Source organism: Balaenoptera ricei, chromosome 2, assembly GCF_028023285.1.
Source record: "Balaenoptera ricei isolate mBalRic1 chromosome 2, mBalRic1.hap2, whole genome shotgun sequence".
Classification (NCBI taxonomy): domain Eukaryota; kingdom Metazoa; phylum Chordata; class Mammalia; order Artiodactyla; family Balaenopteridae; genus Balaenoptera; species Balaenoptera ricei.
The window spans coordinates 31,708,205-31,734,924 of record NC_082640.1 but is presented as its reverse complement, the minus strand read 5'-3'; the positions used below and the strand labels follow the sequence as shown (position 1 = coordinate 31,734,924).

The 26,720-nt window shown below is 49.9% G+C and overlaps 1 protein-coding gene across 1 annotated transcript in view; it reads right to left on the bottom strand.

The window, feature by feature from the left end:
• Window positions 1-26,720, bottom strand: part of ENTREP2 (endosomal transmembrane epsin interactor 2) — a 257,220-nt gene that overhangs the window by 6,035 nt on the left and 224,465 nt on the right. The window contains exons 5-9 of the mRNA XM_059915335.1: window positions 24,974-25,081; window positions 16,624-16,784; window positions 15,937-16,072; window positions 9,320-9,395; window positions 5-223 (exon numbers count right to left, since the gene is read on the bottom strand). Coding sequence (XP_059771318.1) covers window positions 5-223; window positions 9,320-9,395; window positions 15,937-16,072; window positions 16,624-16,784; window positions 24,974-25,081 — 700 coding nt within the window. The remainder of the gene's footprint in view (window positions 1-4; window positions 224-9,319; window positions 9,396-15,936; window positions 16,073-16,623; window positions 16,785-24,973; window positions 25,082-26,720) is intronic.

Genomic DNA, 26,720 nt, shown 5'->3' with positions numbered 1-26,720 from the left:
GTACCTGCCGCCCTGGATGCACACGAGGTGGGGTCGCTGGCGGAGCGGGCCACGCGCCTGGGACCTGGCCGCGCCCGCGTGCCCTTGGGGGCGCCCTCAGGGGATGTGCGGCGCGGGTGTGGGGCAGGCAGCGGGGCGCCCGTGGGGCCGTCGGAGGATGGGCGGCTCAGGCCCGGCGTGGCAGTGCCCTCGGGGGCCAGCAGGCTGGAGCTGTCGGCCGGCGCTGCAAGGCAAAGGACACGGCGTTAGCACTGGTGCTGGGCAACTACCAAGCCGCCCCCACGAGGGACAGCGCCACCCACGCGTCCGTCCGCCACCCAGGGTCCTCCCAGGGGGTGGGGGCAGCCCACCCTCCAAACTCCAAACCTGGACAAAACCTGTCATCTTGCGGGCATGGAAATCCTGCCCAGGCTGATAGTGCCCTGTGTAGAAAGGATGGGGGAACCAGACAATCCCCCAAGAATCATTCCAGGAGGGGTACGGGTCTCCACGAGAGACTCCAAGTCAGAAACCAGCTGCATCTCCCATCCAGGGCATCCCCTGGGGGGTCTGAAGTACAGGAAGGTGGGGGTCACGTGCTCAATGGGCAGGGCCCATGCAGAGAGAGGTTGGGGCTCTGAGGGACCCCAGGACACCCCAGCCAGGCCTCGGTGCCCACCCCACGCAGGGGGTGCAGCTTGGGCCCAGAGTGCAGCCCCTCGTCAGGCAGGTGGGGTAGCCCAGCCCTCTGAGAACAAACCCCCCTGCAACTGTGCCAAAATGCACATCCTCAGTCCAGCCCTGCCCGGCTCCGAGGGTGGGCCTGGCCATCAGGGTTTGAACAAGCCCCAGGGGATTCTGATGCCCCGAGTGTGAGAACCGCTGCTCTGGACCGGTCATGTCATGCTACGTATGCTGGGCTTTACACCCTGCTTCTCCACAAGTGGCCCCTGGGGTGGAGGCTGGACCAGAATCTGTCTAAACAGGGTCTCCAGAGGACCTGTATGCACATCAGGGCTTGAGGAGCGCTGCCCTCTACCCTCTTCTCGCCCATCACCAGACCACCCCAGGGCCCCCCTCCCTAAGGCTCCTCACTGCCCCCCTCCCCCCACTGAAGTAGATGTTCAAGGCGAGTGGCCCGCCTGGGGAACATATGGTAAGAACCACAGCAGCCTGAACTCTTACAGTGGGGGAGGCTTTGAGATCTGTTCCTTCCTCCCCTTCCTGTGGGTCCTGGGGGGAACTTCTCTGCTCCCAGGGGCCCTGCGAGCCCCACATCTGTGCACATGTCCCGTGCCCAGGGTCCACCCAGCCACCCCCAGCCCACAGCCGAGGAAACTCTGCTGAGAGAGGGCGGGGAGGAAGGTGGCAGGCCACCGACTGGGAGCTGGCGGAAAGCGGACCCATTCCGGAGCACACGTGTTCGGCGCCCCCCCATCCCCCACTGTCTGCCGCTGCCCTCCTGAGAGATGCTTTGAGACCATCAGTCCCATGAGTCCACCTGGAACAACAAAGATGAGCCAGACCTCACATATCACATGCAAAAAAAAAAAAAAAAAAATTCTTCAGGACCATTAATCCTTTTCTTCTTTAAGATACCCTAAGAGGGCTTCCCTGGTGGTGCAGTGGTTGAGAGTCTGCCTGCCAATGCAGGGGGACACGGGTTCGAGCCCTGGTCTGGGAAGATCCCACATGCCGCGGAGCAACTAAGCCCATGTGCCACAACTACTGAGCCTGCGCGTCTGGAGCCTGTGCTCTACAACAAGAGAGGCCGCGATAGTGAGAGGCCCGCGCACCGCGATGAAGAGTGGCCCCCGCTTGCCCCAACTAGAGAAAGCCCTCGCACAGAAACGAAGACCCAACACAGCCAATAAATAAATAAATAAATAAAATTAAATTAAAAAAAAAAGATACCCTAAGAGTAGAAGAAAATATGGGAGAATAAATCTACTGCCTTGAGGGGGATAAAGACTTTGTAAACATGATAGAAACCATAAAGGAAAAGCCTGACAAATTTGACAACAACAACAAAAGCATGGTAAACTTGTATACGGCAAAGGCCTCATTAACAGGCTTCGAGAAGCAAAGCCTGAACTGGGGAAGCAAACCTGCCATAAATAGAAAAAGAGTCACTCTTACACATTTTCTCTCTTCTCTATTTAACAAATATTTTTCTTATAAACCAAAAAAACAAAACAAAAAACAAAAAAACCCCACTGCAACAGAAATAAATGGACCCAAAACAGACCTACAAGTTGATGATAAACATGTAAAAAGGTGCAGAAACTCAATCCTATGTGTGTGTCAAGTTCACCTACAAGGATGGTAAAGGTCCCCAGGAGTGACAATGTCTTAGGGTGTCACAAACACTCTTGGTGGGAACAGAAATTCGTAATAAAACCCTTCCAGGACACAGTGCAGTCAATACATCCAAGTCTAAAATACACATTCCCCTGGACTCAGCAATTTCCCTCACTGGAATTTATCCCAAGGAAGTAATTGGGCAAGTGCTCAAGACCAAATGTATAAATGTAGAAAAGAAAAAATACTTTCCTGTCTCCTTAGAAAACTTCAAACCTAGACATTGTCATTATTAACACTCTCAAAATCTTTTCAAAAATTACCCAGCAAGTATATTAAAAGTCTTTTGAATAATATTCATTCCTTCAGATTCTTTTTGATCCCAATTCCCTCTCTCTCTCTTTTACAGCTTTACTGAGGTATAATTGATATGCAAAACACCTGTGCCTATTTACTGTATATAATTTGATGATACTGGACATATGCACACACCCTTGATCCCAAGTTTCTTTTTTTTTTTAATTTAATTTATTTTTTTTGGCTGCATTGGGTCTTCACTGCTGTGTGTGGGCTTTCTCTAGTTACGGCGAGTGGGGGCTACTCTTCACTGCAGTGCGTGGGCTTCTCATTGGTGGCTTCTCTTGTTGCAGAGCACCAGCTCTAGGTGCATGGGCTTCAGTAGTTGTGGTGCGTGGGCTCAGTTGTTGTGGTGCATGGGCTCAGTTGTTGTGGCTCGTGGGCTCTAGAGCACAGGCTCAGTAGTTGTGGCGCACGGGCTTAGTTGCTCCGTGGCATGTGGGATCTTCCTGGACCAGGGCTCGAACCCGTGTCCCCTGCATTGGCAGGCAGATTCTTAACCACCGTGCCACCAGGGAAGTCCCCCAAGTTTCTTAATGTCAGTGAAAATCCAGCAGTTGAGTTCCTCAAGAAAATGCAAAGAGTCATGAGTGACAAATGTGATCTAGCTCTGAATATATGTAATTAATAGAAAGCTTATAAAATTAGGACAGCATTACAGGAAAAGCTCATGGCCCAAGGCTGGTCACTCTCATTTCTGCACACCCTACCCTCCGGGGTTGTGTCGTGCGCCTACATTTTTAAAGAAGTCATAATCATGGTGGACCTCCAGGGTTTCACCTAACGGATCAAAAACATTTTTCCTAATAACGTGTAGTGATATATTCAGCTTGTGTAACACATTTTCCTGAACTCTTATTAATGGACTTCATTGTCCCCCTCAGTTTTTACTGTTATGGAAAAGGCAACAACTTATCTGCATGCTTAGTTTTCCTTTTTCTGCATTACTCCCCGGGGGTGATTCTAGAAGTATGAGCACATCTAATGGCATAAATATTTTCATGGCTCTGCATCCCAAATGCTTTGCCAAAGCAGTGGGCTGACTTACAAGCTGCCAGTTAGGGCACCCATGTCCTCATCACTATTTTGTTATTTTAACAAATAGCAAAACAATATTGGTTAAAAAAACAATAACAGAATCTCCAAAAAAACAAAAAAAATTCTAGAGCTAATAAGTGCACTCAGCAAGGCTGCAGGATTCAAGGGGAATACATGAGTGAATCCCCTCCGATTGATTCAGAGTCAGTCCCATGTACTGATGATGAACATGCAGAAACCAAAGGTGTAAACCCAGTGCCATCAACAGCTGCTCCAGAGGAAAATGAAACACGAAACATGCACAGTAAGGAAAGCTGCCCAAGATCTGTATGCTGAAAATGATACCGTGAAACCAAAGCTCGAAAACCATGGAGACAGACTCTGTTCATGCCTCAGAAGACTCAGCTTTAGAAAGATGGCGATTCTCTAAAATATGGCACAAATGAACTTATCTATGAAACAGAAACAGACTCACAGACATAGAGAACAGGATTGTGGTTGCCAAGGGGGAGGGGGAGGGGAGAGGGATGGACTGGGAGTTTGGGATTAGCAGATGCAAACTAGTACATATAGGATGGATAAACAACAAGGTCCTACAGTATAGCACAGGGAACTATATTCAATATCCTGTGATAAACCATAATGAAAAAGAACATATATGTATAACTGAGTCACTTTGCTGTACAGCAGCAATCAACATGGCATTGTAAATCAACTCTACTTCAATAAAAAAAGAAAGATGGTGATTCTATCCAAATAGCTGTACAGGTTTAATTCCTGTCAAGATCCCAGCAAGGGAGACTTCCCTGGCAGTCCAGTGGTTAAGACTCCACGTTTCCAATGCGGGGGCCATGGGTTCAATCCCTGGTCAGGGAACTAAGATCCCACCTACCTCGTGGCCAAAAAAAAGATAAAAAAATAAATTTAAAAAATGAAACACAAATACATGGAGGCTAAACAGTGTGCTACTAAGTAACCAAGAGATCCCTGAAGAAATAAAAAAAATACATAGAAACAAATGACAACAAAAACACAATGACCCAAAACCTATGGGATGCAGCAAAAGCAATTCTAAGAGGGAAGTTTATAGCAATTCAATCTCACCTTAAGAAACAAGAAAAATCTTAAATAAACAATCTAACCCTACACCTAAAGCAACTAGAGAAAGAAGAACAAAGAAAACCCAAAGTCAGTAGAAAGAAAGAAATCATAAAGATCAGAGCAGAAATAAATGAAATAGAAACAAAGAAAACAATAGCAAAGATCAATAAAACTAAAAGCTGGTTCTTTGAGAAGATAAACAAAATTGATAAACCCTTAGCCAGACTCATCAAGAAAAAAAGGGAGAGGATGCAAATCAATAAAATTACAAATGAAAAAGAAGAAATCGCAACTGACACTGCAGAAATACAAAGGATTATGAGACTACCACAGACAACTATATGCCAATAAAACGGACAACCACAAAGAAATGGACAAATTCTTGGAAAGGTACAATTTTCCAAGACTGAACCAGGAAGAATTAGAAAATATAAACACACCTCTCACAAGTAATGAAATTGAAACTGTAATTAAAAATCTTCCAACAAACAAAAGCCCAGGACCAGATGGCTTCACAGGTGAATTCTATCAAACATTTAGAGAAGAGCTTACACCCATCCTTCTCAAACTCTTCCAAACAATTGCAGAGGGAGGAACACTCCCAAATTTGTTCTACAAAGCCACCATCACCCTGATACCAAACCAGAAAAAGATATCACAAAAAAAGAAAATTATAGACCAATATCACTGATGAACATAGATGCAAAAATCCTGAACAAAATACTAGCAAACAGAATCCAACAACATATTAAAAGGATCATACACCACGATCAAGTGGGATTTATGCCAGGAACGCAGGGATTCTTCAATATAGGCAAATCAATCAATATGATACATGGTATTAACAAATTAAGGAATAAAAACCATATGATCATCTCAATAGATGCAGAAAAAGCTTTTGACAAAATTCAACACCCATTTATCTCCCGAAAATGGGCATAGAGGGAACCTACCTCAACATAATAAAGGCCATATATGACAAATCCACAGCAAACATCATACTCAATGGTGAAAAACTGAAAGCATTTCCACTAAGATCAGGAACAAGACAAGGATGTCCACTCTTGCTGCTCTTATTCAACATAGTTTTGGAAGTCCTAGCCATGGCAATCAGAGAAGAAAAAGAAACAAAAGGAATACAAATTGGAAAAGAAGAAGTAAAACTGTCACTGTTTGCAGATGACATGATACTATACATAGAAAATCCTAAAGATGCCACCACAAAACTATTAGAGCTAATCAGTGAATTTGGTAAGGTTGCAAGATACAAAATTAATGCACAGAAATCTCTGGCATTCTTATACACTAACAATGAAAAATCAGAAAGAGAAATTAAGGAAACAATCCCATTTACCACTGCAACAAAAAGAATAAAATACCTAGGAATAAACCTACGTAAGGAGGTGAAAGACTTCTACTTAGAAGACTATAAAATACTGATGAAAGAAATCAAAGATGACATAAACAGATGGAGAAATATACCCTGTTCTTGGATTGGAAAAATCAATATTGTGAAAATGACTATACTACCCAAAGCAATCTACAGATTCAGTGCAATCACTATCAAACTACCAATGGCATTCTTCACAGAATTAGAACAAAAAACTTTACAATTTGTATGGAAACACAAAAGACCCCGAATAGCCAAGGCAATCTTGAGAAAGAAAAATGGAGCTGGAAGAATCAGGCTCCCCAACTTCAAACTATACTACAAACTACAGTAATCAAGACAGTATGGTACTGGCACAAAAACAGAAATATAGATCAATGGTACAGGAGAGAAAGCCCAGAGATAAACCCACGCACGTATGGTCACCTAATTTACAACAAAGGGGGCAAGAACATACAATGGAGAAAAGACAGCCTCTTCAATAAGTGGTGCTGGGAAAACTGGACAGCTACATGTAAAAGAATGAAATTAGAACATTCTCTAACACCATACACAAAAATAAACTCAAAATGGATTAAAGACCTAAATGTAAAATCAGATACTATAAACCTCCTAGAGGAAAACATAGGCAGAACACTCTTTGACATAAACCGCAGCAAGATCTTTTTTGACCCACCTCCTAGAGTAATGAAAATAAAAACAAAAATAAACAAATAGGATGTAATTAAACTTAAAAGCTTTTGCACAGCGAAGGAAACCATAAACAAGATGAAAAGACAACCCTCAGAATGGGAGAAAATATTTGCAAATGAAACAATGGACAAAGGATTAATCTCCAAAATATATAAACAGCTCATGGAGCTCAATATCAAAAAAACAAACAACCCAATTAAAAAATGGGCAGAAGACCTAAATAGACATTTCTCCAAAGAAGACATACAGGTGGCCAAGAGGCACATGAAAAGACACTCAACATTACTAATTACTAGAGAAATGCAAATCAAAACTACAATGAGGTATCACCTCACACTGGTCAGAATGGCCATTATCAAAAAATCTACAAACAACAAATGCTGGAGAGGGTGTGGTGAAAAGGGAACCCTCCTGCACTGTTGGTGGGAATGTAAATTGATACAGCCACTATGGAGAACAGTATGGAGATTCCTTAAAAAACTAAAAATAGAACTACCATATGATCCAGCAATTCCACTGCTGGTCATATCCCCTGAGGAAACCATAATTCAAAAAGAGACATGTACCACAATGTTCATTGCAGCACTATTTACAATAGCCAGGACAAGGAAGCAACCTACGTGTCCATCGACAGATGAATGGATAAAGAAGATGTGGCACATATATACAATGGAATATTACTCAGCCATAAAAAGAAACAAAATTGAGTTATTTGTAGTGAGGTGGATGGACCTGGAGTCTGTGATACAGAGTGAAGTAAGTCAGAAAGAGGAAAACAAATACTGTATGCTAACACATATATATGGCATCTAAAAGAAATGGTACTGATGAACCTAGAGGCAGGGCAGGAATAAAGACGCAGACATAGAGGATGGACTTGAGGTCACAGCGGGGAGGGGGAAGCTGGGACAAAGTGAGAGAAGCATCAACATATATACACTACCAAATGTAAAATAGATAGCTAGTGGGAAGCAGCACAGCACAGGGAGATCAGCTCGGTGCTCTGCGACCACCTAAAGGGGTGGGATAGGGAGGGTGGGAGGGAGGCTGAAAAGGTAAGGGATATGGGGACATACGTATGCATATGGCTGATTCACTTTGTTGTACAACAGAAACTAACACAGCATTGTGAAGCAATTATACTCCAATAAAGATGTATTTAAAAAATTGAAAAAAATGATCGATCTCAGAAAAAAAAAGGCTCCAGCAAGGTATTTTGTAGATACAGGTGAGCTGATTCAAAAATGGATATGGAAAGGCACAGGCCCTACAGTAGCTGCAATCTTGACAAAGAAGAATGAAGTGGGAGGCATCCCTTGCCTGATATTGAGGCTTAGTACAGAGCGACAGCCATGAAGACCGGGTGGAATTGGCAGAGGGGCTGACACACAGATCAATGGGACAGAACAGAACAGGGACCCAGAAGCAGACCCATGCAACTATGCTTGACTGATTTTTGACAAAGGTACAAAAGCAAGAAATAGCCTGGAACAATTGGACGTATACCGGCAAAAAAAATGACCTTGACCTCAACCTCACCCCACACAGAAATTCCCTGTTACTACCTGCTTGGCCTGCAAGCCCCCTGCCAGAGCTTCTTGTATGTTCCTGCCTACCCTCAGGGCTGGCCCCTCTGAGTCTCTCGGTGGAGCCAGCTAACTGCCCAGGGTCGTGAGGCAGTGAGGAGGGCCCAGCCCTGCGGAACGCCTCCCGAGGGGCATCCCAGACTCTGTCTATCTCCACCTGCCCCGAGGCCACAGATAGAAACGGGCCCTGGAGCCGCCATGCTGCCTGGCCTTTCTAACCATGCTTTCCTGGAGAACTGGTGGTTTGTGGGAATCACGTGGCTGGAATGGGGGGGCCCGGCTGCAGGCCCTCCCCCCCACCAAGCTGTAGAAGGCACTTCTACCACCTTCCCTACCCCGAGGTTTGTCCTGTGGCTCCCACCCCATATTTGGGATCTGACTTCTCACACTTTTCCTGCCACGCCCTCCAGGACACAACCTCAGGCCCCTGCCCTCCAGCCTCCCCCTCCGCAGCCAGTGGGCAGGGAGCCCCCAGCTCTGGATCCCCCCTGGCCCAGTCCAGCCTCCTCCTTAGGGGGGACTGAGCGGACGTTAGCCTGGTACTATTTTGCTCTGGAAAGGGTCCATCGCAGACTGCGTCGCACTCTTCTTCAAATCCATACTCCTCGAGTGAGAGAGAAAGGGCGCTGGGGAAGGCGGACAAAGCCCCCCCAGGGAAAGCATGAGGCCTCCCAGCTCTGACCACTGGGGGCAGGGAAGGAGGACATGTGGAACCTTCCATGTACTTAGCAGGAGAGACTGAAGCAAATTCCCCCCCTTAAAGAGGAAGAGATGGAGGAGGGAGGAGCAGGTGGAGAAGAGAAGGAAAAGGGAGGAGACACAGCCTGGAAAACTACCAACTTAGTGTTTCAAAGACTGAAAAGGGTACGATTACCTTGTGTGCTGAAGCCCGTGGTGGCGTCTGGGTCCCTGGAGCCGGGCTCGGTCACTTGCGGGTCCCCACTTGGAATCTACGGGAAGGAAGAGGAGGCCACGTGTGGGTACTCTGCTGTCTGTGGGGCACATCACAGCAGCCTCCAGAAAGGCAGGCTGACCCTAGAGCTTGTCTTCTAGAGACAGGTGCTCAGGTTGCAATCTTCTCCCCTAAATGTGTGGGGCGGGGGGTGGGGGGGTGAAGACGCCATTGCCAAGGCCAAAGCCCCTTCCTCCAACATTCCGCAATCAGAACCACATGCCCCCCAAGAGCCCACCCTGAGCCCACTCACCTTCCACTTACAGGCACCATTTGGGGCTGGCGGAGGCCACACAGGGTCCCCCCTGTCACCAGAGGAGGTGGGACAGCCCCTGCCCTCACTTCCCACCCCCTCCTCTCTTCCCTGAAGAGTAAGTCCACGACACCAACACTCATGGGACCCCAATGCTTTGGGCCGGCAGTTTGGACACAAGTGGGCATTGAACGAGCTCTGGACGCCCCAGAGCTGCACGTGCCCTGCCCTCCCTTCTGCCTTCCGCACGTGGGATCAAGAGGCTGCTCCCAAGGCCGCCCTCCCTGCCTAAGCTCTGCCGGGGGCCCAGCCGCACACGGGGCCTACGCCGGGTTGAATGCGGGGCCCCGAGCCCAGTGAGACGCCATCCCTTCCTGGTGGAGGGTGGCCGTGAAGCTCGAATTGGGTTGGACCATCACCACACTTTTGCAGCTTTCTTCTTGAATGAGAAGAAAGGCCTCGGTAATGTGAGGGGAAAGACCAGCCTCCTCTGCTGGGCAGGCATGGGGCACGTCTGCTCCCCGCTTGCCGGGCTCAGATCTGCCCCTCGCGAGCGCATCTGTCCCGTTGCTGCTTTAGGGCACAGCGGCCACTCCCAGGCCGTGCGCCTGAAGGCGATGAACCCTGTATGCACGTGCCCCTGTGCCATCTCAAAAAACGATTTCTGGACCCTTGTGGTATTTCAGAACTGCTTGCCAATAATGAGCTGGGGGAGGCCAGGAAGGTGAGGCGGGCCCCTGCGGCCTGGTCTGGTTCCAGCTCAGTAATTATATTTCTGCCTCCCTGGGCTCCTGCCCCTTCAATCGGGTAGCTGATGGCACCCACCTCTCCTCTGTCAAGCGGGCTGGCGTTGCAGCAGGTGCCGGGCTGCTGGCTGCCCCCAACCAGAGACCCAGAGAGCTGCTCAAATGGTCCCTTGGATCCCACGTGTATGTAATACCGTCCTGCACTCAACGCTCCCTCTCTGCCAGGGAGGGGATAGGATGGGAGAATTCACACCACCCCACACCAATAACCTGTGTGGGAAATCTCTGTCAAGAATCTCCTGCCAAATCACAAAAAAGGAACAATGCCCCGGAGGTTCATTTCCTTTCATACCTCTCCTCCTGTATCTAACCCTCAATTGGACTCTTTTTTTCTTTTTTGTAGGGGTGGATGGCAACTTCAGGCCTGAAAAGAAAGCTTCTGGTAATAAAGAAATATACATAAAACAAGAGAAATAAAACACATAGTGAGACTAGGTCAGGAGGAAATTGGATTCGTGTCATATTTTGCAGAAGCATCGCCGGCTTCCCTCTGGCTCCAGGTCAAATTTGGTTTCAAGAGGAGACAGCTCCTAGGAGTGGGGAATTCACCACCTCTGGCGAGCAGGGTGTCAAGGGCTGAATTTGAATGTGGCCTCCCCTGATGTCCAAGGCCACCTTGCCGCAGCAAGCTCACTTCACAGGGCATTGTTCATGAAACACAAAGGCAGTGGAAGAGATATATTTGCGGCATAGAACTGAAGTTGAAATCTGAGTTTAGCAATAAAGGTTCATAACACAGCTCCCGCAGGGCTGTGAAAGGAGAAGCCTCATGTATAACGCAATGTGGACGCTCCAACGCCTGCGTTTATTTATTCCCAGACGCACTATTTTGACCACTTATCGTAATTGAAAGCTCAATCGGCATTTAGGCAAATAAGCCAAGTTCCCCTCATCTCCCTTTCTCCTAGGAACTTGGGGGCTAAGACGTCCTATATGGAAATTCTGCCCTATTTCTGTAATGAGTTTCCTACTCCTGGGTGAGGTCAGCCGGCTATGTCCCAGGTTTACAAAAAGCTGTTCTTGGGGGCAGTTATCAGCCATCACGGAAAAGGTGTATTAAGGTTTTTGGATCGTGCCCCAAGGCAATCTTCGAAGCTACTTCGCTTACAGACTTTCAAATGTAAAGGTCATTTCATTCAAAAATATAAATAATAACTTCGAGGACTTGGGGTTGGACACACCTCTGTCACGTCCATTGCCTTTCTCACCACTTCTCGTCCCACCTGCCATATTGCCACCAAAATTCCTAAAGCACTGCTGGGCCACGTCGACCCCAAACGCCCAACTGTTCAAAGGCAGCTCTATAGTGAGGCATCCCAGGTCATGGAACCTGCACCCAAATGATTTCTGTGAACCCCCTTCCAGCCCCTCAAGCCTCCCTGGTTCACACTCCCGGTCTCACGCAAGGTGGCCCAGCTGGTCCTTCCTCTGAAGCCCCAGAGAAGCCCATTCGTCCCTGTCCTGTGACCACAAGGAAGGGAATCCCGTTGGTCTCCCAATCCTATAGCCTGTGGACTAGCGCACAGTCTCACGGGGCCCCCAGAACACACGCTGTCATTCACACAGGCGCATCAACTAGGCGAATTCTCAGCCACTTCCCTGCTGTAGAAAGAAACTCCCTCCCTCCAATCTTGCCTCAAAGCCACAATCTCAGGCCACCGGAAAGAGAACACATCGCAACTCAAGTCAGAACGGAACCTGAATGTGGCTGAAACACGCGGGTCAAAACGAACGTGCTGGCTGAAGGGGGGGGGGCTTTTCTTCCCAAATGAAAAATCCGTCCAGATGAGCGATCTCTGCCACACACAGACCTGCACAGCGTCTGCCTGCTTTCCTAGGGGGCGGGCGTCTCTCTCTCTTTATCCAAACGGGCCATTCATATGCGTTTGTCCTTACAAGGGGGTAATGAACCTCCTCCTGGCCCAGGGAGCGGGGGTCCTGCTGTAAGTTGGCTGCTCCTGGCTGTCCCGTCGGGGGGACTGGGGAGGGGGGAGCTGGCAGGTGCAGCCTCCCCTCCGTGGGCGGGATGGGATCCTGGACTCCCAGACTCCCTGGGGGGTGTCTGTGGAATTGAAAAGTGCTGCCAGCCCACGGGGTCAGAGAGAATCAGCCGGCGAGGTGCAGCTGCCTCCTTGGTGTTGATGGCGGCGGAGGCGGGGGCGGGGGGTGCCTGTGGCGGCCCATTTATCACAGATGCTGCCGGCCAGGCGGGCAGCCCAGGGAAGGGCGTGGGCCACGTCCTCCCGGGGATAACATTCATGCAGGGGCTTGTAAGCGGGCGGTTTCTGAGCCAACGCAAGCTAATGTGAGACACGCCTTTGCCCTTCAAAAGTTCCTCCCCAAAATCTTTTGAAAGAAATCTCCATTTAGAGAATTCTCCATTCTTTTGGAAAATGAGGTCACGTGGGTCTTAGAACCAGTATTATCATCCTCTGATATAGTCTATTCTTCAGAAAAAAAGAGTAAAATAGTGATAAACACTAGGTGCAAGTGTCCGGGGTGCATCAAATGTCACACCCAAACCAGAGGCTGCTTCCCAGCACGTCGGGTCCTTGGAGGCCCGGCGAGGCCGGGAGCATCGCGGGGGTTCTCGCCGGCTCCAGCTCCGCCACTCTCCACGGGGTGGTGCACACAGACCCGTGAATCATGCATGGTTCCTCTCTCCTGGACATAGAGTAACAGCTCACAGGGACGAAGGAGAGGCAGCCTGGAGCCTGCAGCTCTGCGAGGGCAAAAGGCAGGGTCGCCGTGCAGAGGGGGAGGCGGCAGGGCTCCTCCCGTCCCCAAGGTGGCCGAGGAGAGTCACACAGCCTTGTGGGCTTCCTGGGGTTTCCAAGCCCCTGGTCGCCCTGCTCGGTGCCCCTGCTGGTTACAGGCTGAGCTGCCCGTCTGCACCTGGTTCAGCCCCCTCCTGCCTTCCAGGGACCTCCCTCCCCTGGCCCTGGCATATCCCCTTGGTAACCCCTCCCACTCTATTCCCACCCACCCCCCCCGCAACTACCTCCTATCCAGCCTCTTCATCTAGCATCTTGCCAGAGCGATTTACTCCAGGCCCCAAAGGTGTCCTTGGAGCAGCCGCAGTGGGGACTTTGGTAGCCACGCAGATTCTCAGCAGCCCCCTGACCCGGGACTCCGGAGCCCTGGAGGTGCGCCCGGCCATCTGCATTTGATTGACAAGCCCTCCAGGGAGTCGGGATGCCCACTGGAGGCTAGAAACAGTGGTCCACACCCTTGCTTCCCCTCCTCACATCCCATCCTCTCCGCTCCCTGACGCCATCTGATCCTACCATGCCCCACCCCACCCGCTCCCTGATGCCATCTGATCCTACCATGCCCTGCCCCACCCATCCCCAGCAGCTGCTCCTGCCAAAGTCACTGGCAGCCTCTCAAAAGGTGAGCCAGGTGGACGGGGCTCAGTCCTTCACAGCCTCCGGGCAGCACTTGGCCCATGCCTTCCTCCCTGACCACTGGTTTCTGAGTCCAGGCTTTCTGGGACCCCACCCCATGCCCTCTCCTAGGGCCTCCACCTGCCCCGGTCTCCAGGGTTTCCATGACCATCTTTGCAGCGAACCCTGATCTCTCTAAGGCCCCGACCTCAGATCCTAGCAGCCGTGGACACTTGCTTGGATGTTCTGATGACCCTGGCACCCAGTGGGGCCCAGCGGGTGGGTCGGCCCCCCACCTCATGCTCACCCCTCCCGCAGAGCCTCTGCAGGAGCTGCTCCCTCCCCAGCAGCACCCCTGCCTCTCCTCCCTGACCTGCGTCCTGCCGCCCACTGGGCCGAGGCCTCATCTCCCAGGGTCCCTGGACCCACGCAGGGACCAGCATCCCTGCCCAGGGCCCTGCAGCACCCGGGGCTCCACTCAGGGCTCTGACTGTTACCACAAGAAGCGGTTTCCCTTGACAATATTGATTTGAACTGTTTTTATCATGAAGAAAAAAATAAACCCACTCCAGGAAGGCAGAATGCTCTGCTCTGCTCCACTTTAAAGGGAAAAATTCCAGAGAATTTCAGTTATTGTAAGTCTAGAGATGAGAGTCATGGTCACACTGCTACCTCCTTCCTCACAGCCCCATGCCTCTATTTCTCCCGTGGACAGAAAAACAGCCAAGAGTCCCAGCCGAGTCCCTCTGCCGTGGGGGCCTGGCGAGCCTCGGGACCTCTCGGTGGGAGCAGGCCTGGAGGGAGGCCCCGGGGTGTCAGGAGCCTCTGCCTGGGCCAGGGTGGGCTGGGTGGCTGGCTGGGGCTGGGGGGTGCTGAGCAGTTGTGCCCCACGACCCCGAGGAGAGCCTGTCACACAGATGCCCTGCACAGCGCCGAGCCTCGTCCCTTCCCGTCACACGGCCACTGGCCTGCAGGACTTGATCGCCTTGTGGACGGCACTGTCTCTGGCCGCATCCCCTGGATGCTGAGCCCAGCACAGGGGTCCCCAGGGTCGATCCTCAGGGGGTGGCGGGAATGGATGGGCCCTGCCGCCCGGCCAGCTCACCACGGGCGCCGTCTCACAGGGCGACAGTGCGAGGTCGGGGCCTGCACCACCTCTGGGCAGGGGGCTCCAGGCGGGGACACGTGTCAGGGCAGGTCCGTGGCTGCTGAGACATCACAGCATGCCCCCAACGCTCCGGGTCTGTCTGCGTCTCCTCTGACTGATGCGCGGGGCCCAGGAGTGGCTGCAGCCCTGTCCCGGTGCCCCTGCTCCCTTGACGGCTGTGGCTGCCCACCACGCCCCAATCCCTGTGGTGCCCTGGGGGACACCCGCATGGCCCCACCACTCCGTCTGCACTTGGGCACCATATGGCCTTTCCCGGTGCTCACGTCTCTCTGCCCTGGCTGGTGCCCCTCGATATTCAGCAATGACAACGATGATGACGAGGACGAGGATAATACCAAGAAAGGGCACGTGGCTTTTGCTGAGTCAGACCCTGCCATGTGCCCAGTCCTGTCCATTACAAACATGCTGTTCCATCCGATGTGCTTGGTACTATTATGACCCCATTTCACAGATAAGGAAACTGAGGCCGCACATCCCCTGTGCCTGCCCGCTGGGATCAGGCACCTCCCTGGCTGTAGCCGCCAGGCCTCTGACAAGACCAGGAATCCAGACGAGCTCTCTCAGGTGTCCGGATGACTTTGACAGTGGCCTGTAGCTGAAACAGCCCAGAGACCCCTGCATACTCAGACCATGGCCCAACCCCACCCCGGGGGGCCTCTGCCCATGGATCAGAGCCTGGGCCAGCTCTTTCTGCACTGTGTCCCCAGCACATCTGAGGGGAGGCAAGGAAAGTCAGCACAGACATGGGGTTGGAATCCCCGCCTGGCTGCCATCTCTGCAGGATCTGCTCTCTGCGTCTGCTCTTCTCCCCCACGACCGGGCTAAGACGACCAGCGTCCCACAGGTTTGCTGAAAGGCTGAGGGAGATGCCAGCGCAGGCAGCAGGACCGGGAATGGGGAACTGGCCTGTCGGGGTCGGGCCTCACCTGGCTGGTGGGGGTCGGGCCCACCACGGCCTCGTAGGGCGGCGGGAGCTCGGCGGGGTAGAGCAGGCCGGGGCTGTTGATGGTGACGCGGTACAAAGTGCCGAATGGGGAGGAAGCAAAGTCCAGGTGGAGGCCCCTGGAAAGGCAGAACCGCGGAACATCACTCCTTGGGTAAGGAGCCCGGACCCTTCCCGTTTCCCTCAAAGCGATCAGACCGATTCCCCGCCTGGAATTCTCGTGTTCGTGAAATAAAAGCCTCATTCGCTAGGCAGTCCTCACTTTTGTTTTTTGCTGGAAAGATATTGACACTTTCAATGAACTCTATGGCCTTTTCCATGACAATTAAAACCATCATACAGCTGATTCAATCTTTAATTAAATGTGACATGTTCTATTAAATGACCATAAACCGACAGCAGTATTGTGTTTCATGAAGAGTGGAACAGGGCTGCTCCTGCCTGGCTGGGTTTCTTCTCCGAGGCCCTACAGTGAGGCCAGCGGAAACGCACGGGGCGCTGAGCCCTCCCACCTCCCCGGGCTCTGCTGTCTGATCCAACAGGCCTTCGTTCGCCTCCCCCTCTGCTCACCTTCCCGGACAAGGAGCACCTCCCACACCAACCCCCAACGACGGCCTCCCATCCTTGGGCCCCAGCATAGCTCAGGGAGGTGTCCCCAGGGAAGACCCACCTGTGGGCCTCGGTGGTGGGCGTGCAGGTGTACTCCGGGGGGTAGTAGGGTGGAGGGGGCAGCGGGGGCACAAACTCATCGAAATCCAGGGTCTGGTGGAGGACAGTGCCATGTGGGGTCATGCAGGCCGGGCTGGCGGAAGGCGCCCTTTGTGGAAGGAACTGCAAAACAGAGAGGTTCCGAGTGATCAGGCCGGCTGCTGTGGCTCGAACGTTATGACATACGTCTTCGTTATGTCTAACGAAGGTAACTGTGCAGAAGCTTTAATGATGCGCGTGGAACTCAGGTACTTTAACCCGTCAAACCGTGACGGCTAAACACACATTTAAAACGGCAGCTCCGGGAGGATCACACCCTCTGCTCCGGAGCCTCATCACGCTCGGTTCCCACGCTGCTACACAGATGCCTGTCTTCTGAGGCAAAGCGCAGTCCGGGAAGTTAGGTTCTGTCCCTGCCACTAAACCTGTCTCCTCTGATGAAGAGCTTGTGGTCAGAGGGGTGCCTGCCGCCCAGGGCTGAAGACAGCACTTCCTGGAGTGAGTTCCTGAGAAAACACCAGACTCTCAGGATGTCCCTCCCACGCCCTCCCCAACCCCTACACTGAAATAAACTTGGGCAAAGCCACTTTGGTACTCCCTCCTTGGGGCCCTGTCATGTGCATTGTAAGTGTGTTCAAGGCCCTGAGAAGGCCTGCACCAAAAAATCCATTAAATTGTCTAGCTCATTCATGGAACATTCCTCAAATATTTTGTGATGGGCCCCTTTGGACACAGTATCCATCAATATCTGGCAGTTCTAGGGAATTCACACACTTTGGAAAACACTGCTCTGAGGGAAAAGAATCCTTCATGAGCTCTAGAACATTCTGGGGGCAACCTCAAAACTGAGAGGCTGCTTGAGCAATGTGAGGTCAAATCACTTAAAATGAAGCTGTCTCTGCCTCATTTTCCATTTCTGTTCTTGGGAGGCACCACCCAATACCTGCTGTTCCTTCCATGGGCCACTGCTCCCCAGAGATGACCTGTGGCGTGGAGGTACCCGAGGCACAGCTCCAGGTCCAGGTCCTCCCCGAGAGTGCCTCCAGCTGTGGACAGACCCCAGGCTACTGAACACTATGCTCTGGGACCTCCCACTGCATGGGGGGCGGCAAGGGGTGGGTGAGACCAGGACCCAGAGTCAACTGTCCACGGCCAAGCAAGGACAGTTCCATGAGGAAACAGTGAACTCTCCAAGCTCTGCAGGAACCTGCAGAGATCCACAAAGGGTTAATGTAGAAGATGACATTTGAATGGGCCTGAAAGATGAGGAGGATTTCAATGAGTGGGCTCACAGGAGAGGCTCCGAGCTCAAGAAGAACAGGTGAGCTAGTGGAAGATGTGTTTACGGAGAGCAAATTTCGGTAAGGCTCTAGAAGTTACTTCCTAATTCTGGGGGCACTGGGGAGCCAGCGAGGGTGCTGGAGCTGGGCAGCAGCTCTACTGAAGCTGCCCTCCTGGCAGCAGCGGGTGGGGTGGTCTGCAGTTGAGGGAGGCCGGGTGGTGGTGGAACATTTCTGGACAAGTACGGGTGAGGTCGTGATTCTGAATACAGTCCAGTGCTATGAAATCAGCATGCTCTAGACTAATGCAGAAAGAACTGGGGGTGGGTGGGGGTGTGTCTAAATGTGTGACACATCAGACTGCACATGTCTAAACGTGTGACACCTGCCTTCTTCACACACAGAGCACGGTCCTTGCCCCTCCAGCTGGTGTGACCCACGGTTTGTATGTTTAGTGGTCTGAGATAGAGGTGCATCCATGGCCAAGGGCAGGGTGGATGTGTCTGCCAGCCTTGACTTTGGAAAGCTGCTCGCCCTGCGGCTACTGCAGGAAGCTGAGCAGCCAGCATGAAGCCAAAGGTCCTGGAGGTCTCATGGGGGAAGATTTTGAATTAGCCTTATCAGAAATTAGAAAAATCAATAACATACTCAAGCGTGAAATGCAAAAGCCAAAGCGCTTTTCTGTGGAAGATCCAATCCCACCAGAAATGAGAGAGGTGAGGAGGTCCAGGCAATCCTATTAGCAGGTTTAAACGAGTCAATGCAGCCACATGAAGGAGGCTTTTTAAAGGCTAAACGACCATCTCCGTTTCTGCCCTAAACTCCAGATGGCCTTTCCAGGGGGGGGCATTGGCCTGTCTTCGTGGAAGCACGTCAGACTCAGCGGCATTTACCCCGGCTCCTTGGCTTCCACAGCCGGAGGCCCGTGAGTCACACCGACATCTCCCTTGACACCCCTCAATATCTGTCTGATGAGGCAGCGTCTGTATGGGAGCCCAGGGTCACCAGCTCTGGACTCTGCTCTGAGACAGGGGTGTTGAAGGTCTGCACCCCACGGTCCCAGGCTCCCTTGCAGCTGGCGTCCTGTTAGGTTCTGCCAACGGGGACGCGAGAGGGAGCCTGGTGCAGAGGCGGCAGGGCGGGGGGCTCCTGTCACTGCTCCTGCCCCTCCTCCCCTATGCCCTCCAGCTCTAAGGGGGGCAGAGCTTCTGCTGTTGTCTCTGTGTAACCTCCAGGCCCTCCTTGCTCCTCTGCCTTCCAACCCTGGCCAACCAGCTCCCCGTATGAGCTACGTCGAGCTCCTTTTCTCTCCTGGGCCCCAGCCACGGGGTCCATCATGGGGGCTGGCGCCGAGGGCCCAGCAGGTGCTCTATAAGCATCCACTCCACAGGTGAACACACACCCCCTCACTGCCACCTCCCGGCAGCCCCCAGGTTACCTCCTCCTTGCGGAAGCATCTAAATCATCTCTCTGCCTTGGGCTTCTTCCTCTTGTTCTGCTTTAAAAAGCTTTGTTTAGGGGCTTCCCTGGTGGCGCAGTGGTTAAGATTCCATGCTCCCAATGCAGGGGGCCCGGGTCTGATCCCTGCTCAGGGAACTAGATCCCACATGCATGCCGCAACTAGGAGTTCGCATGCCACAACTAAGGAGCCCACGAGCCGCAACTAAGACCCAGCACAACGAAGCAAATAAATAATTAATTAAATAAAAATTTTTTTAAAAAGCTACGTTTAATCCAACGTGATGAGGTCACTCCCTTTTAAAACTCTTTTACGAGACCTCTGCTCCCTGAATCCCACCTACTTTCCAGCTTCTTTACCCACTAACGCACTGATGCCCCAAACTCCTCCATCTGGCATTTGAACCAACCCCAAGTACCAAACTCAGGCTGTTCTCTCTCCCCAGATCCAGCCTCCTCTCACCCAGCAACCTCCTGGTCATCCTTCAGGACCCACAGAAATGCTTGCTGCCCACCCGCACCCTCCTCGGCCCCTCATCTGCAGGGTGATGGCCAGGCGCAGAGCCGAGCCTGCATCTGGGTGCGCTGGGGAGGAAACGTGCCCGGAAGCATCCCTTCTTTCCCAGGGGGTTGTGCTTGCCCTGGGCCACCTGTAAAAGCCCCGGTTGGTCCGTGTGCTGACAAAGGTACACTTGTGCCTGGTGAGTGAAGTGAGGTTGGTACCTGGTTGAGGTGTTCACACACCTGGCATGGGCATCATCGCCCAACCCTCATCATCCATAAAAGAGGAGTTTGCATTTTAGACCCTGCTGGGGAGAAGCCCATTCTCAGGGGTTTGTTCTGGGAGGAAGGATCCATCTTAGGCACGTGCTAGCCTTGGGAGAAAGAGCAGGATTATTGCCACAGTAAAAGTTTTCTGAATGGACCTCTTGTTGGTGAGCTGGAGCTCTCCCCCTGTGCTCTGGACACTGGAGTGATGCCCGCCCCGGTCACCCTGCTGCTCTCTGGTCCTGCCACCCCTGGGTGAGCAGGGCTGCCTCCTCAAACAGGTTCAGACCAGTTTTAGTTACTACTGTAATTTGCAATGAAATATGAATGCAGATGGGAAAACTTGCTTGTTCCATGAAAACCGAGTTGAAGGCTTTGGAAAGACTCGATAGCTAAGCAGAAATTGCTGCCAAGGTAGGTCCTGGCCAGGCAGTCATAACAGAGTGGAGAAGAATCGTAAAATATCCAGGGAGTTCTGCATGCAGATGGCTTCACCTGTCTGACTCCAATCAAAAGGAACTAAATCTGGAAATCATAGAGGCTGCGAGTTCCATGAATTTGATGCAGTAAATACAACCTGATACACCAAAGAGACCCATAATCAAAGAGAAGATCATGGCCCCAAACCAAGACTGGGGGACAAATGCTCATTTGCATGTTTAAAGCCAAAATAAAATGTTCATGGTATGTATCATTTTTATGATTGTCTGCTGTAGCTGGCTTTTTAGGTCAAGCAGACACCCATTATTGGTCCTGATCTGATAGGGTAAGTAGCACCTACAACCCAGAGACCTTTCTGCTGAACCCAGACCTCAAGGAAGGTCACTGTGGGTCAGAGGAGGGCCGGCCTCAGTGGGGAGAACTGGAGAGGGGAAGATACAGGTGAACTTGAGTGATCTGGGGGCTCCCAGGGGGCACTACATCCCTCCTTGTCCGGCCAGCACCCATTCCGAGCTCCGTGGGCAAGCCCACAGTAGCGTGTCTGTGACGGCCACAGTACCCTGCCTGCAGCTTCTGAAGCAGCTCTACTTTACAAGGCATAGGACGAGTGGAGAACATAGATGACTGTAATAAAAGATGAAGTTAACAAGTGTATGCGAAATGGAGATGCAGGTAATAGCAGACCACGTCCCCGAGGCTAGGTGGCTGGCAAGAAAGTAAGTGGGGAGGAAAATAGTTTAACGGAAAACTGAGATTACACTTAGGAAATAAAACTAAAAATATGAGATTATAGACACTTTGGAGGTAAATGCTTTCTCCACTAAACTATATCAATAAACTGAATTTTATCATCAGATGGTCTTTTGCCACTATTTCCAAACACATGAGAGGAATTCAGCTTGATAAGTTCTGACAATAGACATAACAATTTGCATCTCACGTAGACATGCATTCATTATATGAATTCTCCCCAAACTCTTAATCATCCCAAAATGCTGGTCCACAAAAATAAGAATAAAATTATGGGTTCCTTCCACGTGGGCTAAGGCCTTTGCTGTGAGTCACAGTCTGCTGATGGGTGCCCCGTGGTTCTTCCTGCATAAACTGCACCCGTAAGACATTCTCTGACTTTCCAGTTCTGTGTTTTTACAGCAGAGCCAGAACATAAAGGTACTTGGGAAGCAATGTGTATGCAGACACCCCTTCGATTTTTTTCAGTTTTTATCCCAACCCCTTAGAGTTGTCTGACCCACTTCTAAACTGACGGCAATATATTTAGTGACCCTCTTTCACTGACTCTTTCCAGAGCACTCAATTTTGTTGTAATAGACATAACTCTTTTTTGCACTCATATTTCATTGGCTCATGTAGAACTAGAATATGCACTTAGAGTCCACATACCACTGGCCTAAACTGGTCTGGGGATAGATACAACTGTCCCTTGGAAAGCTGATGACCCAACTGCTGGGAGCAGAAATGGCACGTGGGTGAACTGCAGAGGCTGCGGGGAGTGGGGGTGTGCTGTGGGCAGCAGGAAGCGCATCTTCCAGGCGGGATGGAGAACCGCAGCTGGCTGGCCAGTCAGGTCAGCACAGGTTGGTCAATAGAGTTATAACTGTATGTACAAGGAGAACCATTTGCAGAGGCAGAGACAGAACCCAAATCAAAAACAAGTAGCAACTCGGATAGAGAAATGGCCAAATAACGGACGTGACTTCCATCTCATGGACCACTGCAGATATTCAAACATCTCTCTTTCTATTGACTTAGCTGGATGGCCATGATTGTTTCAGGTTATAAGATTAAGTCGTAGAGTAATATACGTGGTGTGATCCCATTTTGGCAAAAAAAGAAGGAATAAATGAAGGAAGAAAGGGAAGGAAGGAGAGAGAGATGGAGAAAAGGAGGGAGGGAGGAAAAAAGGAAGATAGACTATTTTCAGAAATCAAGAAACAAAGGGAAGGTTCACTGCAAATTGTTCTCAGGAGAATGCAGTGGGGGAGGGGAGATGATCAACTTTTTCTTTATATACCTCTATATTTTATTTGTTTCAATGATCCTATGTTACTTCTTTAATTAAAGAGTTTAACAATATGAAGTAAGAAAATTAAAGTCAACTATATCTCAATAAAGCTGGGGGAGAAAAAGACTTGTAAAAAAATTAACAAGGGCTTCTGAGGCATCCTCAGGGATAACATAGCTACCAGCCCCATCCATCAGGGTGTAACCATGACCCCCTTGGGCTGTCCCACTTCTTCTCCAAGGACACAGCATGTGTGGCCAGGCTGGCGCAGCCCCTGACCCACGTGGTAACAGCCAACCTCCATGTGGCCACCATGCTTTTCCAAAGCCCATTGACACGTTATCTAAGTCATCCTCTCAGTGGCCCTATGAGGACAGTAGGATGTAAACAGTCTTACTTAGAGCAGAGGAAACTGGGACAAATGGGTGGTGATGTGCCCAAGGTCAGGTGCTGGTCCCACGGGTGCCACAGTCATGGGCTCCCCGGTGGCTCTGCAGGTCAGTGGGGTAACCAGCCTTCTGAGGAGAGTAGAGCCTGGTCTGTTCCATAGTCCGTGGTCACAAAAGGAGAAGAACACACCAGCAGCAAACTCATTGATTTCTATTTCCAAGCCAGGGGTCTGAAGCAAATTTACTCACCAAGTATAATACTTAGCCATGAAACAGCCAGGGGTTCTAATGGCAGCTGTTGTAATTGCAACCATACTTTACATCTGGTTGATAAAGTACCTCGAGCACCACTGCCTTTGCGGTCACAGCTGCGATGTCCCTATAACAAACCGGGACGTATTCCCTCCACGTATTTAAGAATCAAAATAGTTCACATTTGAGTTCTCACCAGATATTTAAACAGGGCCCCTCCTGAGTGAGAAAAATGAGGTTCAGGGAGGTTCATAGGTAAAAGCTGTGGGACCCCAACCCAGATGTAGCTGACCTCAGACCCAGGATGCCAGGCCGCTCGCTTTCTACACGGAGGACTGACAATGACCTGTACGTTACGTTTCACCACATACACTATTTTAGCTACGACACACTTTCTTCTTACTTAGTTGGTAATTTCCATTTTAATTCTGAAAACCTAGGGAATACAAACTTTCAGCATTTCCAGCCCTGTGGTTCTGTTAGTTTGGCCAAATTGGTGTGATATTTCCAGATCAAGAGTAAAATCTGCTGAGGTGACCGCAGCCCCACAGTACTTAACCTTCCATTACACCACACGCTGGAGAGAATCGCCAACACGAGGCCTCGGCGAGCAAGGGCTGAAGTTCATCGCTGCTGAAGAACTGCTTAATTAGGTATCTTTCAGAAAACTGCCGCCTCTCGCAAAGGTCGGCGCGGTTGTGACAGCTGTGTGGATGTACACAGGGAGAAAGAGGCTGCACACGATTAGAGCCAATGAATTTTTAACGCCTGGGTAATGATGCTCTCTGGCCCTGCATCTTGATGAACTGATGTACTGCCGTGGGGTGGGTGAGAAACAACAAATCAAACAGGCTCCTATAAGAAAAACTTGCCTTTTTTTTCATGAGATGCTGAAAACATTGGGGAGGGGAGGCAGGGCAGGTCTTGGAGGGGCCACGGGGAAGAGGGAGGGCAGGGTTCCTACCCTTAGCATGAACAGCAATGTCTTCCCATCACTTTCCCTTTATTTGCTGACTTTAGTGGTAACGTACTGAGCAGTGGGCTGTGTTCCATTCACACAAATAACGAAGAGCCGTCATTATTTATTGAGCATGTATTAATAAGTGTGTGACCTCTGCTCTTGGCCTTATCACTCCCCTGGGGACCAGCACTTCCTCTTCTCTAAGACCCTGGCCAGAGGTTCCAACGATGGCTGGCCAGTGACCTGTCACTGGATTTTGAGCTCAGAGTTAATTAGCAAATCTGCAAAGCACAGAGGAGCAGTTTTTCAATTTGAGAAGAACTCATCTTCTAAACAATCTTCCTTTATTAAAAGTGAATTCTGAACAGAGCCTTGCTCTGGAGGTGCCGGGCCTAGAGGACATCTCAGGCTACAGGACTGTCGCTAAAATTACTCAGGGGCACAAACCCGGGGCTCTCTAGAGGCACGTGATGGTAGCTGGACCCTGTCAACAAGGAGCTCCAACAACACCTAAAATAAATACATCAGTGGCACCAAATGTGTGAGTTTTGTCTTCCAGAGGGCAGCATGGAGTGACCTCCAAGGATCTCCAAGCCCCACGCGCTGTCGGGGCTTATTGCCCTCGGGGCTTCTGGATGGAAGCCAGCAGTGTCCATGATACATTGGTCTCAAACTGGCTGGGGAGGGGGGGCTGGAGCCTGCCATTCTGCGTGTGCTGGGGAGGGAGGGGGACCACTCACCATCTGCAGGACGTCAGCGGAGACCATCTGCATGCAGCACATGGCTGTGGCCAGCGCACACACGATGGTGGACAGGACGTTGAGGGCACACACGCTGAAGAGCAGTTCCTGTGGGAAAAGATGCGGGAGGACGTCAGCGTCATCTTGGCAACGCAGATGGCAGCCTCCTCGGCGTTGCCGTCAAGGTCCAGGATGAGGATGGTCAATTGTGGGTTTCTTTTTTCATCATCAAAACTGGCCTTTTATAGACACTTTTGTTTATTCTTGGTTTATACATGGTTGATCAAATTACTCTTAGATACTAAGTGATGTATTTTACAATTTTGATAATTATTAGGTAGTCACTGTCTAAGAAAATCTTCAAATTGCCAACATTTGAGTAGGTGGGCAATCTCTGTCGATTATAAAGTGTAACTGAAAATTCTGATAAGAATTCCAAGTTTTTTAAACTTCTTTTCTTGACATAACTGTAGATTCACTTGCAGGTGTAAGAAATCATAGAGAGATCCTGGATACCCTTCCCTCAGTTTCCCCCATGGTAGCATCTTATAAAACTATAGCATGATATCATAACCATGATTGCCAATGATACAGTCAAGACAGAGAACATTTCCATCACCACAAGGATCCACCCTCCCCGCCCGTGTTGCCCTTTTATAGACACACTCACCTCTCTCTCCCTGCTTTTTGTACTTTTCCAAAAGTACAATTGCTGGGTCATATGGTAACTGAATGTTTAGTTTCATAAGAAATTTCCTAATTGTTTTCCAGAGTGGCTGAAACATTTTACATTCCTACCAGCAATGTATGAATGATCCAGTTTCTCTGCCTCCGTGCCAGAATTTGATATCACTATTTTATTTTAGCAATTCTGATAGGTGTGTAATGATATATCATTGTGGTTTTAAGTTCCATTTCCCTCACAGCTAATGATCTTTTCAAGTGCTCATGTGCCATCGGTTTATCCTCACTGGTAAAGTCTCTGCTCATAACTTTTCCCATTTTCTAGCTGGATTGTTTGCCTTTTTTTCTTTTTTAACTGAGTTTTGAGAGCTCTTTTTGCATTCTAGATTCTAGTCCATTGTCAGATATGTGGTTTGCAAATTTTTTTTCCCAGTCTGCAACTTATCTTTATCTAGTCCTAGATCGTGGTGATTTTCTCTTTTTTTTTCTAGAAGTTTTTATAGTTTTACGTTTTACATTTAAATCTGTGATTCATTTTGAGTTAATTTTTGAATAAGGTGTGGGGTTTAGATTAAGGTTTATTTTTATGTTTTTAATTTTGATCTCTACATGTTCATTGCTAGAATATAGAAATGTGGTTTGTATCAATATTTGTATTTATCTAGTATCCTGTGACCTCGGGATTTTCTTCCGTGTTTAATTTCTTCCTTCCCAATTTGTATGCCTTTCATTTCCTTTTCTTGCCTATTAGCACTAGCTAGAATTTCAAGTATTATGAATAAGAATAAGATGAATAAGATGCTGAGATGAGATATCTTTGTCTTATGCTCTCAGAGGGTTCACTCATAGAATTTTAACTATCCAAATACAATTCATTCTTCTTTAGATAATTTACTCTCAAATCCATGCCAGAAATAGAAAAAAAGAATAACCATGATTCACAAAAATGACCAAAGATTTAGAATAATTATATGTCCTTCAATATACATACTCATACAATACTCATACGATAAATGCAGAAAATACTGTAAATACTCAAAAAATTATTAGGAAAAATGGATCT